The sequence below is a fragment of the Ovis canadensis genome, chromosome 3 (assembly GCF_042477335.2).
Source record: "Ovis canadensis isolate MfBH-ARS-UI-01 breed Bighorn chromosome 3, ARS-UI_OviCan_v2, whole genome shotgun sequence".
Classification (NCBI taxonomy): Eukaryota; Metazoa; Chordata; class Mammalia; order Artiodactyla; family Bovidae; genus Ovis; species Ovis canadensis.
Window position 1 is genome coordinate 176,189,528 of NC_091247.1, and position 14,318 is coordinate 176,203,845.

At 38.9% G+C, this 14,318-nt stretch overlaps 1 protein-coding gene across 1 annotated transcript in view; it reads left to right on the plus strand.

Annotated features, from left to right (window-relative positions):
- The window catches only part of ANO4 (anoctamin 4), a 444,323-nt gene that overhangs the window by 339,280 nt on the left and 90,725 nt on the right, over window positions 1–14,318 (plus strand). The window contains exons 11-14 of the mRNA XM_069585151.1: window positions 377–483; window positions 7,629–7,684; window positions 10,446–10,567; window positions 14,151–14,285. Of these exons, the coding sequence (XP_069441252.1) occupies window positions 377–483; window positions 7,629–7,684; window positions 10,446–10,567; window positions 14,151–14,285 (420 nt within the window). The remainder of the gene's footprint in view (window positions 1–376; window positions 484–7,628; window positions 7,685–10,445; window positions 10,568–14,150; window positions 14,286–14,318) is intronic.

A 14,318-nucleotide genomic window follows, 5' to 3' on the forward strand; every position in this document is an offset into this window, starting at 1 on the left:
AGACAAAAGGAGATAAAAGCAAAATGAATTTTTAGTTGAATTTATCTGATGACCTTACTGAGGGAAAAAACAGGATGTGAGGCATGGACTTGTTATTAGTTGCGAGTTTCTTAATTGTATTTAGCTCCAGCCCTTTCCTAACACAGTGATGTAAATGACTGGGAGGTTGAGAACCCAAACTGCTAAGATTCATGAGCCTCTTGCCTCTGGTGTGATCTTGGGGTCGGGGGGAGGGGGATTCCTCATGCTATTCCAGACTTACCCTCTCTGTGACAGATGGAAGACATAGCTCTCTAAGTCACACCAAATTATATCAAAGATTAGATCCCTCAGCTCCAATTAATCCTTAACTTGTGTTTTCAATATGTGTGTACAGCTTCATCATACACAACAAAGACACTTTCTTCAACAATGCCACAAGAAGTAGAATTGTACATCATATTTTACAAAGAATAAAGTATGAAGAAGGAAAAAACAAAATTGGTAAGTAGTATATCAGTGTAACAAGTTACATTTGATTTGGAGGATTGCAGACTTTGCCCTTTGGTTTTATTACATTGATATCAATTCTAGAAATGCTTGTGATTTATAAAGCCTCTAACTGCACAGTTCCTTGATGGATAACTCAGAAGTGTGAGACCTTAATAGATTGCTTTTTAAAAGATAACACATCATCTCATTTATCTTAGACCATGGAAAAGTGCTCTCAGTTCAACAAATATTTAAGGAGTGCCCATTTTGTGCCAGGTGGGCTTCCCAGGTGGTGCTAGTGGTAAAGAACCTGCCTGCCAGTGCAGGAGGTGTAAGAGACCCCGGTTCGATCCCTGGGTCAGGAGGATCCCCTGGAGGGAGAGCATGGCAACCCACTCCAGTATTCTTGCCTGGAGAAGGCCATGGACAGAGGAACCTCGTGGGCTACAGTCCACAGGATCGCAGAGAGTCAGACACAACTGAAGTGACTTAGCATGCATTGTGCGCCAGGCACTGAGCAAGATGTTAGGGAGATGAGCACAGTTCTCTCCTGCAGTGTATGTTCAAGAAGTTAAGAACAGACAATAAATAAGTAAATACAGTACATAACATGAAGAAATTGAAATGGATGATGTTATAGAGATTGACTAGGGGGTAGAGATCATGCTGAGATGGCGTGGTCAGGGTATGCTCTTCTGAGAAGCTAGAATTTGAACTAAAACCTGAATGACAAGAAGGAGCCAGTGTGTGGAAAGATGCAGAAGCAGGCACAGGGAGCTGTTATACGTAAGTAAATTCTCCAAATAATCACCACCCCCAGCAAATAACCTCCACATATTACACTGGGGATATTTGTGTGAGAATCTTTCCACAATATATTACCAAATTTCCTGCCTTATTAAGTAGATTACTATATACTAGGAAGATCTGGGGAGCTTTGTCCATATCTCTGTCCCAGCAAGATTTTTATTTATGCTTTGAATGATGACCTATGTCACTCATGGTCTAATCAAGAGATAAAAAAATCACACAGAATTTGAACAGGAAGTGAAAGTAAAAGTCGCTCTGTCCTGTCTGACTCTGCAACCCCATGGACTATACAGTCCATGGAATTCTCCAGGCCAGAATACTGGAGTGGGTAGCCTTTCCCTTCTCCAGGGGATCTTCCCAACCCAGGGATCGAACCCAGGTCTCCCGCATTGCAGGTGGATTCTTTACAAACTGAGCCACAAGGGAAGCCCAAGAATGCTGGAGTGGGTGCCTATCCCTTCTCCAGCGGATCTTCCCAACCCAAGAATTGAACTGGGGTCTCCTGCATTGCAGGTGGATTCTTTACCAACCTAACTATCAGTTTGATAACTTTTCCTTGAACAGGAAAAGTTAATGTAAATAATTAACTGTGATGGAGGTTTGGAGTAATGGAGGACTGACTAGTAAAGAGCAAGAAGAATTCTAAAGAATAGAGGAGAAGATGCCCCACACCAAAGCTGAGATGGAGACCTTGTTAGAAGGGGTGCAGTTGTGGATCATTGGACGGCAGAGCAGTTTGCTGGGGTTTCTGTGCCAGCAGGATTCTCTGTGAATCCGCCCTCTCAAGTTCTGGGAGAAGCTGGCTAGAGGGGTTCCAAAGGAACCCCTTCATTGGGAGATGTTGCCCAGCGTCATCATCCTATGATGCTGTTCAGAGGCCCACCTGCCCTTGAGGAGATCCCAGGGCTGCTGGCTACCATGAACTACATGTGCCGGGTTCCACAGAAGCTATGAGTTGCAGAAGCCTGCTGGGAGGAGCATACTAGTACCAGGAAAACAAACTCCTCCCTCCCCTACTATCCCTCTAGGGCCTACTACTGACAAAGCTTAACACTGCAGCTTCTGGCAAACGAGAAATATTTACAGGGTCCAACTCCATTACTGCAAAGCTAAGGAGCAGTCAACTGATGACTGGCACAGAGCCTAAACAGTTCGCTCACCAGGCTTTCAGGTGGAGTGGAGACTGGAAGGATGCACTGTGTTAGTCACTTGAGGTTAGGATCCTGAAAGAGCTCAGTGATCTGGAAATCTCAGCCACATCTGAAAGATGACTTTCAATAGTTTGTAAATGTTAAGTGCTATACTCAAATTCAGCAAAATAGCTACCTTGGTACCGTGTGGGAGAAATATTACTCAACACATCATAAAGAGGGACAAACTTGGGAGGTTTAGTTGAATGCAAGTGTGAGTCACTAGTATGGTGAAGCTGCCAAAGACTACTTTGATTGCAAGCTGTATAAATTAAAATATAATAGGGAGAATCAGATACGTGGTCCAGATCTGAATACACCTGGAATAGTATGTTCAGTGAGAGTCAGTGTAGGTGGGTATGGTGACTTTGAGCCAGATTTAGGACTTTCTTGACTTACATAGGGTTATGGGTTAGCACGTCCTTAAATTCTCTGCAGCAGTCATCCATCCTTGAGACACATCCTCTTCATAATGTCCTCCATGGCCATTCCGGCTCAGAGGAGTCTTTTCTTCTTCTGAATTTCTATGGAAATTATTTTTACAGTCTATATGGTAATTAGCCATGTACAACTCTTCTTTTATTATCTTGAATTATTTGCTTTCAATGACAATGAAAATTCTACCAACTAAAGAGAACCAATATTAACATTTTGTGTACTGAATAACTTAAATATTATGTTAATTACTCTTCATCTTTATACCTCATTTGTCCATGTGATTTTTTTTTTAGCAAACTTAGGATATGCTACACATACATTTTTTTCCATCTTTTTCTTGGTTAACAGCATAGCAGGAACATACTAGAAAACAAGTGAGTAGAAGTGAAGTAGTAGTAGATTAGGGCAGTAGCTATTCTGGATTATTTCATAACATGCAAAGAATTTTTAAAACCAGTCTCTTCACTAATATTGGTAGTATAATATTAGCATACCTCACAACTCGTTGTAATATACTAGGGTGTTGAGAATCTGCAGTTAAAAACTGCTAGTCTAGATAATAAGCTTCTCAGTTATAAATGAGTTGCCGTATTTGTCTTTGTATCATCATTGCCTAGCACAGTATATGGCATACAGGCAGATTGCTTGTTGAACCAAATTGAAAATCTTTTAAACATGATCAGTGTCTAACCATCAGCATTCTTACACAATCAAAGACTATACAGTGAGGCCATACAGCAATTATTGTGCTTAAATTTTTGCAGCTAAAAATGTGGGTTATTTTCATAGCTCGTCAAGATGGAGACAGAAAAAGGGCAGCGAGAATGATTTGTAAATGTTATGAAAAAACACAGGATATGTAGTATTGTTACTAGTAAGAAATGATTGTTGTAAAAATTTCTCTTATTTGATGAAAGAAGAAATCTATCAAGAACCCCAGTGCTTTGAAAATCAGTGAGGACTTCTGGGCATACACACCGAGGAAACCAGAATTGAAAGAGACACATGTACCCCAATGTTCATCGCAGCACTGTTTATAATAGCCAGGACATGGAAACAACCTAGATGTCCATCAGCAGATGAATGGATAAGAAAGCTGTGGTACATATACACAATGGAGTATTACTCAGCCGTTAAAAAGAATTCATTTGAATCAGTTCTGATGAGATGGATGAAACTGGAGCCAATTATACAGAGTGAAGTAAGCCAGAAAGAAAAACACCAATACAGTATACTAACACATATATATGGAATTTAGGAAGATGGCAATGACGACCCTGTATGCAAGACAGGGAAAGAGACACAGATGTGTATAACGGACTTTTGGACTCAGAGGGAGAGGGAGAGGGTGGGATGATTTGGGAGAATGACATTCTAACATGTATACTATCATGTGAATTGAATCGCCAGTCTATGTCTGACGCAGGATGCAGCATGCTTGGGGCTGGTGCATGGGGATGACCCAGAAAGATGTTATGGGGAGGGATGTGGGAGGGGGGTTCATGTTTGGGAATGCATGTAAGAATTAAAGATTTTAAAATTTAAAAAATAAACTAAAAAAAAAAAAAGAAAAGAAAATCAGTGAGGAACTGAAAAAATGTCTAGTTAGAAATAACCAACCACAAAGTAAATTACTAACCAAGGATCAGACATTATGATGAAAAATTTGAAGTTCAAGTATAAATGCTTTGTTGACCCAATGTTTCATTATCATCTTCAGTTTCATAATTAAAAGAAACATGTTATAAGAAAATTTAATTCATCAATAGAATTAATGTTTACCTTATGTTATTTTCTGGCTGAAACTCTTTTTGAAAGTGGCATCTTACATGGGTCAACATGGATTAGAGATAATACAAAAATATGGTTTGTAGACATGATTTATGAGGGTATTTCAGTGGAGCAAAAACTACCACAATATAAGTTTTTTGACTTCACTCAGATTATTACAACTCTGAAAATCAAACCTAGTGAATTCCATTTTCAAAACAGAGCAATTAATAGATAAAAAGACTTATTTAACGGTATAAGTACATAAAATAAATCTTGATATTAATTTGTAGTTTCAAAACTGATGCTCAAAGGGGAAGACTTTAAATATTAACCATTTTCTCATTTTTCAGGACTTTGATAAATTATCACAAATTCACAAGGGTCATCATCAGAAGTCTCTTATTATGTCCCTATGAATCTTTTGCTATTATCTGAGATATCTGAAAGTGATTGATGATCTATGTAGAATTCTTGATAGAATCTCCAGGAAGTCAAAGTTTTCTACATAATCAATCATTTGTTCATTCATTACAAAGGTATTTATCGAGGGCCTCCTCTATGCTAGACAAAGCCCTACGGGTATTTATACTTCAGGCGTCTTTCTTAGGCATTTAGAGTTAATGTCAAAGCATCTTAAAATACATTTAATCATGTTACCATGATTTTTAATCATGGTAACATGATTAAAAGTACCTAAACATTCATTGATCCTCCATCAATAAAAAGTGAATCAATGCATGTTTCATTTTCCAGTTAGGCTAAGCCTCTGGCCTCTAATCAGGATCTGAAACATGGAGAGCACTCATCTAAAAGCTGCTTGAGAGACATCCTTCCAGTCATCTTCTTTGAAGTACATTTTAGGAAGTAGTATCACTCTTGATCTGAGAGAAACTTTAAAGATCAGAACATTATACTTCCACTTCTGGCCAAGATGGAGTAACAGGCACAAGATTACTCTGCTACCTGAAACAATCAGAAAAGAAAAGACAAAACGTATGAGACAACTATTTTCAAAACACTGAGCACTGGGCAGCCAAGAACAGGGATCCTTGAGAGACAGAAAACAAATGAGGTGAACCCTACAGTTGCCCCAGCTTCCTCTCTTGAGATGATTTCTAGATAGCAGCAGAGGGAAAAGAACCCGCACAGAACCTAGTAGACTCCCCAAGTCGAAAAGATGATGTTGAGAGTCCAGCAGACCAAGGCCGCCAGAGTTCACAGGGCAACACACCAGAAAACAGAGAGCTTCACGGAGAACCCTGAAGATCTGCAGAGAGCCTCCTCAAGTATTTAGAGTACTGACTAGTACACACATCAGAAAACTACCCAAGGCCAGAGAAAGAGCAACCCAAAGGGAGTGCCAATGAGACTAGTAGAGCACCTCATAATTCAATAAGCATTAAATATAGATGGTTTGAAAATCCCAATCCAGAATTCAGAAGTTGACATTAAATAATAAAGCAAGACCTATTTTTTTTTTGCTGTATGCAAAAAAACACTCTTTAAAGACAGAAATAGCTTAAAGTAAAAGAATCAAAAAAGATATACTGTGCTAACCAAAAGAAAGCTCAAAGGCCTATACTGATATCAGACAAATTAGATTTCAGAGCAAAGAATACTACCAGGGATAAAGAAGGCTATTCTAAAATGATGGAGTCAGTGCATCTGGAAAACATAGAAATCCTAAATGTTTATGCACTTAATAACAGAGCTTCAAACTACAAAGTAAAAACTGATAGAACTGCTAAGAGAAATAGGCAAGTCCACAGTTATAGTCAGAGGTTTCAGTACCACTTTTTCAATAGTTAATGGAACAAGTAGACAGAAAATCAGTGGAGGTTAGAAGACCTAAACATTATCAATGAAATTAGTTGATCTTTTAGACCCCTCTACCACCAGCAGCAGAATACCCAATTTTTTTAAGTGAACACAGAGTATTACCAAGAGACTATACTTGAGGGACATAAAATAAGACAATAATTCTTTGACCACAGTGGAATTAAATTAGATATCAATAAGATCATCTCTGGAAAACTTACAAATATTTAAAACTAAATAATGTATTTTTAAATAACTCATGAATGAGAGAAATCAAAAGGGAAATCAGAAAGTTGCTGTATTCAGTGAAAGTGAAAAAATAGTGTATCAAAAAGTGTGCAGTACGGCGAGAAATTTATAGCACCATATGCATGTATGGGAAAAGAAATGGTCCCAAATTAATGACCTCTCCTACCTTAAGAAACTAGGGGGTAGGGAAGGAAATTAAAGTAGTCTAAAGTTGGTAGATGAAATAATAAAAATCAGAAGAAATCAATGAAATGGAAAAAAGAGAGAAAAATCAATGAAACCAAAAGCTGATTCTTTGAAAAAAATCAAATTCATAAACCTGTGATAGACACAGGCTGGGGTGACTCCTGAATGTGTAATCCCTTCCCCTTAAGTGTGGGTGGAAACTGTAGTTTATATCTGACCAATAAAACTATTGCAAATCCACATGTCCAATATCCTTCCCCCACTTTATGGATGAGACAGTTGAGGGCTGAGAACAAGAGGACTTTACAAAGTCATCCAAGTAGCCCAATGCAAAGGAGTTGGCTTTGTCCATATTGAAGCTTCTGGATGAAAATAGGAGAGCTCAGGTGGAAAGTCATCTTTTTGGTGTGATTAATTCATCCACTTCTCCCAGCGTGCTCCCTTCTCTATGCCAAGCACTATGCTAGGTATGCTTCATCATGTTTTTCCTATATGAAAACTTGATTTTCTAGTCTTTGGTTCTAGTTCCCTAGCAGATAGCAAAACTTTCTAAACTGTTGTCCCCTAAAAGTATTTGAACTACTTTTGAAGAAATAGGTTGTTTTCTCCAAGAAGTATAACCTTTACATTACTCTTACATTAAGAGGATTTAAACTCAGTGTGGATTCACTGTGGACTTTTTTACTGTTGTAGGTCTGAATCGTTTGCTTACTAATGGCTCCTATGAAGCTGCATTTCCTCTGCACGAGGTATTGTCCTGCCTTTTCTCTTTCTCTGTCAATTCCTTGTTGTTAAATCAGCTTCTGGGGATAGTTATTAATTGCGTTCATTGATACGACATTTGTTTAGAATGAATCTAATTTGTTCAGTGAGTAGATGGGGAGGCCCTACTTGCATTGTTACATCTCTCACCCAGCACAGATTTATTTCTCCATATCTTTTTTATATAACTGCAAGAGTACTCGAATCAAGAGTCACTCAGCATGAATTTAGAAGAATGGCTGAGGGACTCCAAGTCATAAAATTAAAGAGGCATTGAAAATTTGCATGATGTGCTGGACCCAGGGGGAAAATGTCTCTGAAATATATAGTCTCTGCAACAACAACAAAAAATTTATAGCTAATCCTTAAAGAGTGGGAGGAAGCCATCTTGTGAAGACTCTAGTAACTAAATGATGATAAATGGAAATTAATAGTAGTGTACTTATTGTTGCTTATTTAAGATGTATAAATTTTTATAGTCTCCTTTTTTACTGCACAATCTTTGTCATCTATAAGGACGTTTAACTGTAATTACCCTTACCTCTATTTTTCCCATTAGATTTTAGGTAATTTAATCCAGAATTATCTTTACATATATGGTAATTTAATCTATAATTCTCTTTGCATATATGGGTTTTCAGGGCCATAATTCTCATGATTGGTGAGAGATTAGTGTAATTTTCATGGTACCTACTCCATACCAGTCATAGTATGACACCAAGAACACAAAAATAAGTATCATAGCCAGTGTCCTCTAAGACCTCACACAGTGGCAGGGTGAAATTACTATTAGATTTTCTTAACAATCTTCTATTAGAAACAATGTTAATGGCTTGTCAGTTAGGCTTGGAGGATAGTTCCAGCTACCCACCAATGGCAGGTCTTCCCAAAATATATTTCTTATATGGCTTATGGAGTTTCTTCTCTTGGTTTTAAACATCAGGAGGATAGAGAAGGTGGTATACAATTTTTATTATTATTTTTTTTATTAGAGTATAGTTGCTTTACAATGTTGTGTTCATTTCTACTATACAGCAAAATGAATCATCTATACAGATACATAAATTCCCTCCTTTTTGTGTTGAGGTCACCACAGAGTATTTAGTGAAATTTTTAAAACCTTTTTTCATTAAGAAAACTAGAGGCTTTGATCCAAGACCCGATTAACAGACAGTCATGAAACCTTTTTGGAATGATCCTTTTTGTGTGATAGAAGCAAACATTTTGACACAAAAGTTTTCTCGAGCCACACACAGGTGTTTCTGAACTCGAAAGACACATGTCCCCAGAGGATACCATGTGGTTATTAGTTGGCATTGCCCCAGTAAAGGGTTTCAGAGAGAATTGCATTCTTCCGCTGCCTACCCCTTGCCCACAGTAAGGGCAGTGTTGAACAGTTGGGGGTGGACAGAGTCTTGATGCAGACGAGTGGGTGGTGGGCTTGCCGATATCTGAGGAGATGCAACTGTGAAACCCCAGAATAACTCCAGGCCTTCTCTGTGGTTTTTACATCTTGCTAAATCCCTGCATTGTATGAAAAGAGAATTTTCCAGTTAGTAACTGCAGCTGCAGTAATAACATAATCGCTCTTTTGAATTTTGCTCTCAGTTTAACCTCCTTGTAGTATTTGACAGCATAACAACCTTCAGAGGCAGGAAGGGCAGCTCTGGTTGCCTTGTTTTATGATGAAAACTTAAATAGAGGTTCAGAGAAAGCTTAGCCCACCCCCAGTTATGGAGTGAGTTGGTAGTTGAGCTGAGACTAGAACTTGAGTGAGTTCCTTGTCTCTCAGGCCTGTTCACTTCCTCCTAAGAAAGGATTTCTCAAGTTAAAATGTCAATAGCTTACCTCCAGACAGCATGCCTTTTCTGTTGGTGAAACTAGCATTAACACTAACTGAACTTAAAAAAAAAAAAAGCCTACTCCTCTGACCCATGGTATCCTCATTTGTTCCATGAGGATGTCAAATTATATTTGAATTATTGTAAATTTGAGGTGACTTACAACTGTTACATTGTAAAATTTTCTGCCCTTGGTCACAAGGCCATGTGACAAGCTGTTTACCAACTATTGATATTTTAGTCTTGAGACAAGTAGGAAAGAGAACTCCTAAGTCTTGGGCATGGCCTCTGGGCAAGATGCTCTGTTCATTCGAATCACAGAAAAAGCCCAGTGAGGCAGATGTTGTTAGTTCCACTGTGAACTGGGAATCCAAGGCTCAGAGAGTGTTAGATATCCTAGCTAAAAAGTAGCAGAACTGACTTTGAACTCAGTGCAGACCTGCATGATTCTAGCAAGCATGGGCTTTTTTAACTGCATGGCATCAACATCAAAACTATGTCTGGAATAACTAGTCCTACTCTTTTCCCTTCAATAGAATGGATCTATCCTTGTACCATCCCTATTGCTACTCTTGCCATAAAAACTAGTATTACAGCTCCCTTACATGCATAGCTTCTCCCAGTATCCCCCATCAGAGGGGAACATTTGTTATAATTAATGAATCTACATTGAACCATCATAACCAACCAAAGTTCATAGTTTATTTTAGGGCTTACTCTTGGTGTTGTATTCCATACATTCTTTGAGTTTAAACAAATGTATAATAAACATGCATCTACAATTATAGTATCACACAGAGTATCTTCTACCTTAAAAAGATAAAAACAAAAAGAACTAGCATTACTATCGGTTTTTGCTCTTGGCTTTTGTGGGTATTACCTCAGTGGCCATGGTGTTTTTATGCAGGGAAGTTACAGAAGTAAAAACTCCATTAGAACCCACGGAGCGGTAAACCACCGACATCTGCTCTATGAGTGCTGGGCGTCCTGGGGTGTGTGGTATAAATACCAGCCTTTGGATCTTGTAAGGTGAGTTCTTAACCAGCTGTGACTATAAAGCTTATGCAGAATAACTAGGGCAGGCTGTGAGCTGGGACAAGCCAACACTGGGGGAAAAGCAAACTGAGATCCACAGCTGACACTCAAATTGGACTTCTTCCCAAGAGGCAGCTCATCAGAGGACATGGATTGTTCTTGGTAAACCTGACCTCCTTCTGCTGAGGCTGGTGTTCCCTCTAAAAGGGACTTAGAAAGGGGTGTGTGAGATTAAACCAGGCCTCTCACAGGATTCTGTAAGAATCTGATCACCCAGGTGACTGTTAGTGACAGCGTATCAAGGATTGTTGAGAGGTAACACCGCTTACACGCATTAATGATAATGGAGTATTAGTAACTCTTGGGCAAATAGGAAATAGAGGGTGCTGTCATTCTAATAAATTTTAGGCTTACTTTCATTTTCATTTCAAACTAATAACCTTTAAAGATAGTTTTAATTCCACAGGTCAAAAAAGTATCTGCTTTTAATTTGAGATAATCATGCATTGAAAGTGTATGTCCTTTAATGGTCTATATGTGCCCAATATTCTGCCATGGCAGTGTTTATTCTGTGTAGAGACTGATAATTCAGAGTGGGTAATGACAATCCATATGTCATTGATTCCTTATTAAAAAGAAAATCATACTTTATTTCTTAGACTAGGTGGACTAATATTACTTTTCCCTGAGCCCTTAAAAAATGAACCCAGAGGAAAATGAAATAATAAGTCAACTCACCTTACATTTCATCTCGCTGGGTAGTCATTCTTCCTTCCAGAGTCCTTGTTACAAGGATTTACTCCTGTTGAGCCAATGACATTGATGAATTGTGACCCCTTCTGGGTGTGAGTAACAGATGATCCACATGACCTGAGAAAGTGAAAAATATTTTCTGAGATGAGACCATTTACTTTCGACCAGTCTCAATATGTGATAGAATAGAAGGGAGGAAAAAATCAAAGTCAGTCCTGGCAAAGCATCTCCCATCCATGACAGTTACTTGATTAAGATTTTGCAATTTTTTGATGAGTATTAATTAACTATCCATTGTGTTCCTAGTACAAAACTAAGTACCTTTGGCAAAAACAGAGAACCCATGGTCTCTGGCTTTGAGAAATGCACGGTTTCCTTCAAGAAAACCAGCCCTGCAAACTTGAAACAACTGGAAAACAAGGCTTTGCATAATTTGGTAGCATGTGTGACAGAGGCCAAAAGTTTGACAGCAATTAGGAAAAATGGAAGGATGGATCTGGGCCAGTGCCCCTGTGTAAGGCTCCGTAGAGCTGAGGCCTAGAAGAGCAGTGGGATTGGTGTTGGCCAAGGAGAAGGGGCATGAAAAACACAAGCAAGATTTGAATGGAATGATGTTGTTGAGCAACTGGGGGATCACATATCTTAAATAGTTCCTGCCCTATATCTAGCTTTTGCTTCCTCCACATCTCTCAAATCACACTGAGTATCTCCTCTGCCACCACTGCCTTCACCTGTGACCTGGACTATGACTGTTTTCCTCTACCTGGTCTTCCTTTTTCCTCTCTGGCCCTTCCACATCATTCTCTACCCTGGAGACAAAATGTGTTGTTGTTGTTGTTCAGTCACGAAGTTCTGTCCAACTCTTTGCAAACCCCATGAACTGCAGTGCACCAGGCTTCCCTGTCCTTCACTATCTCCCAGAGTTTGCTCAAACTCATGTCCGCTGAGTCAGTGATGCCATCCAACCATCTCATCCTCTGTTGCCCCCTTCTTCTCCTGCCCTCAATCTTTCCCAGGATCTGGGTATTTTCCAGTGAGTTGGCTCTTCACATCAGGTGGCCAAAGTATTGGAGCTTCAGCTTCAGTATCAGTCCATCCAATGAATATTCAGGGTTGATTTCCTCTAGGATTGACTGGTCTGATCTCCTTGCTGTCCAAGGGGCTGGATTGGCTAAAATCCTTTCACCATTTTTCAATTTTCTCAGGACAAAAGTCAGTGTATGGTCTGTAAGGCCCATCAAGGCTTAGCCTTTGCCCACCTCAACAGCCCACTTGTTTTTTAAAGATTTTTTTAAATGCAGACTATTTTTAAAGTCTTTATTGAATTTTTTTTTTTTTTACAATATTGTTTCTGTTTTATGTTTTGATTTTTTGGCCACAAGGCATTAGCTCCCCAACCTGGAATCAAACCTGTACCTCCTGCATTGGAAGGCGAAGTCGTAACCACTGGACACCCAGGGAAGTCCCAGTCCATTTCCTGTTGTCAGTGTTCCAGCCACACTGCCCTTATTTCACCAACATCACTGCTACCACAGGGCCTCTGTTTCCTCTCCTGGAAAGACTCTATCACTAACCCCACCTAGTTAACTTTCATTCATCAGCACAACAGTCACTGCCTCAGGGAAGAAGTCTTCCCTGGCTAAAGTTGTCAGATTGCCTTGTTATACATACTTATTGCACTGTGTCCCTCTCTTCTCTTTTCCCGGTTTTGTAACTAGAAGCTTATTTCTTTAATTGATTTAGCTTGTCACCCACAAGCTTCACAGGAGTAGGGACCAAGCTTATTTTGCTCACCATTGTATTCTCAGCACTTAGCACAGTATTTGGCATAGATCGGGTGTTTTTTAATTTGTTGAATGAATACATGAATGTATGTGTATATGAATATATGCTGTAAAAGTCTTCTGGAAGAGGAAGGTTTCTGTTGAGACATAGTAGGAGATATGATACATAATTCATGATTTTTAGGAGCCATTGTGTAGGAGGAGAGCGGCAGACGTATTCAGGGACAGATGGTCAACATTTGTCAACATTTGTCTAGAATGAGAATAAAAAATAATTAGAGTATTCTTATACTGGATTAAGAAATAATTAAGCTCTAAGTTATGAAATGTGGGATAGGAAACACAATAATAATATTTAAGAAATAAAAACCAAGGAACTCCCTGGACACTTTCAAACTTCACATACCACAGGGCACTAGGCAGACTGGTTAGTCTCAGAAAAATACCTATAGAGGTAGATACTGATGCCTGTGAAAAGTCCTCACTTAAAAGGGAAAGTTGCTCTCAGTATTGATTCATACTGAGTCTCAGTAGAGTTCTTTCTTAGTGATATCTTATGATTCTAGCATTGTAAACATCTTATAAAATTACAAAATATTAAAAGGGGGTGTTTAAAGGTTTTTGCCATAATTTTGTTTACTATTCTTAAAAATATATATAATACATAAACAAACACACACTTAGAAATGGCAAAAATATTATATGTTGGCACCAAGTCTTCAGATTCCCCTGATTCCTCATGATTAACAGTATTATACATAATTTCCTGAATAAGCTGGGTTTGTCCTATGTTTTCAGAACAAGCTTGTGTGTGATCATGTTCTTGTATGAAAGGGTTCATACCATTTCTTTTCTAGAGTAATAGGAAAAGAAGTTTAAGTCCAGAGCCTAGATTTGCTCAAACATTCCATTCTCTTGGCTTAATTTGTCTGTATGGTTATCAGTAAGGCCACCACAAAGTAAAATGACTGGTCAAAGTGTTAGAATGCCTGACTACAAACACTTCAATATAATTTGCAAGACTTTTATATCATAAACAGGCGGTACTTTGGAGAGAAGATTGGGTTGTATTTTGCCTGGTTGGGCTGGTACACCGGCATGCTCTTCCCAGCTGCCTTCATTGGACTGTTTGTCTTTTTGTATGGCGTCATCACTCTGGATCACTGCCAAGTCAGGTATGGAGAGCTCTGGGTGAGCCTGCCTTTGCT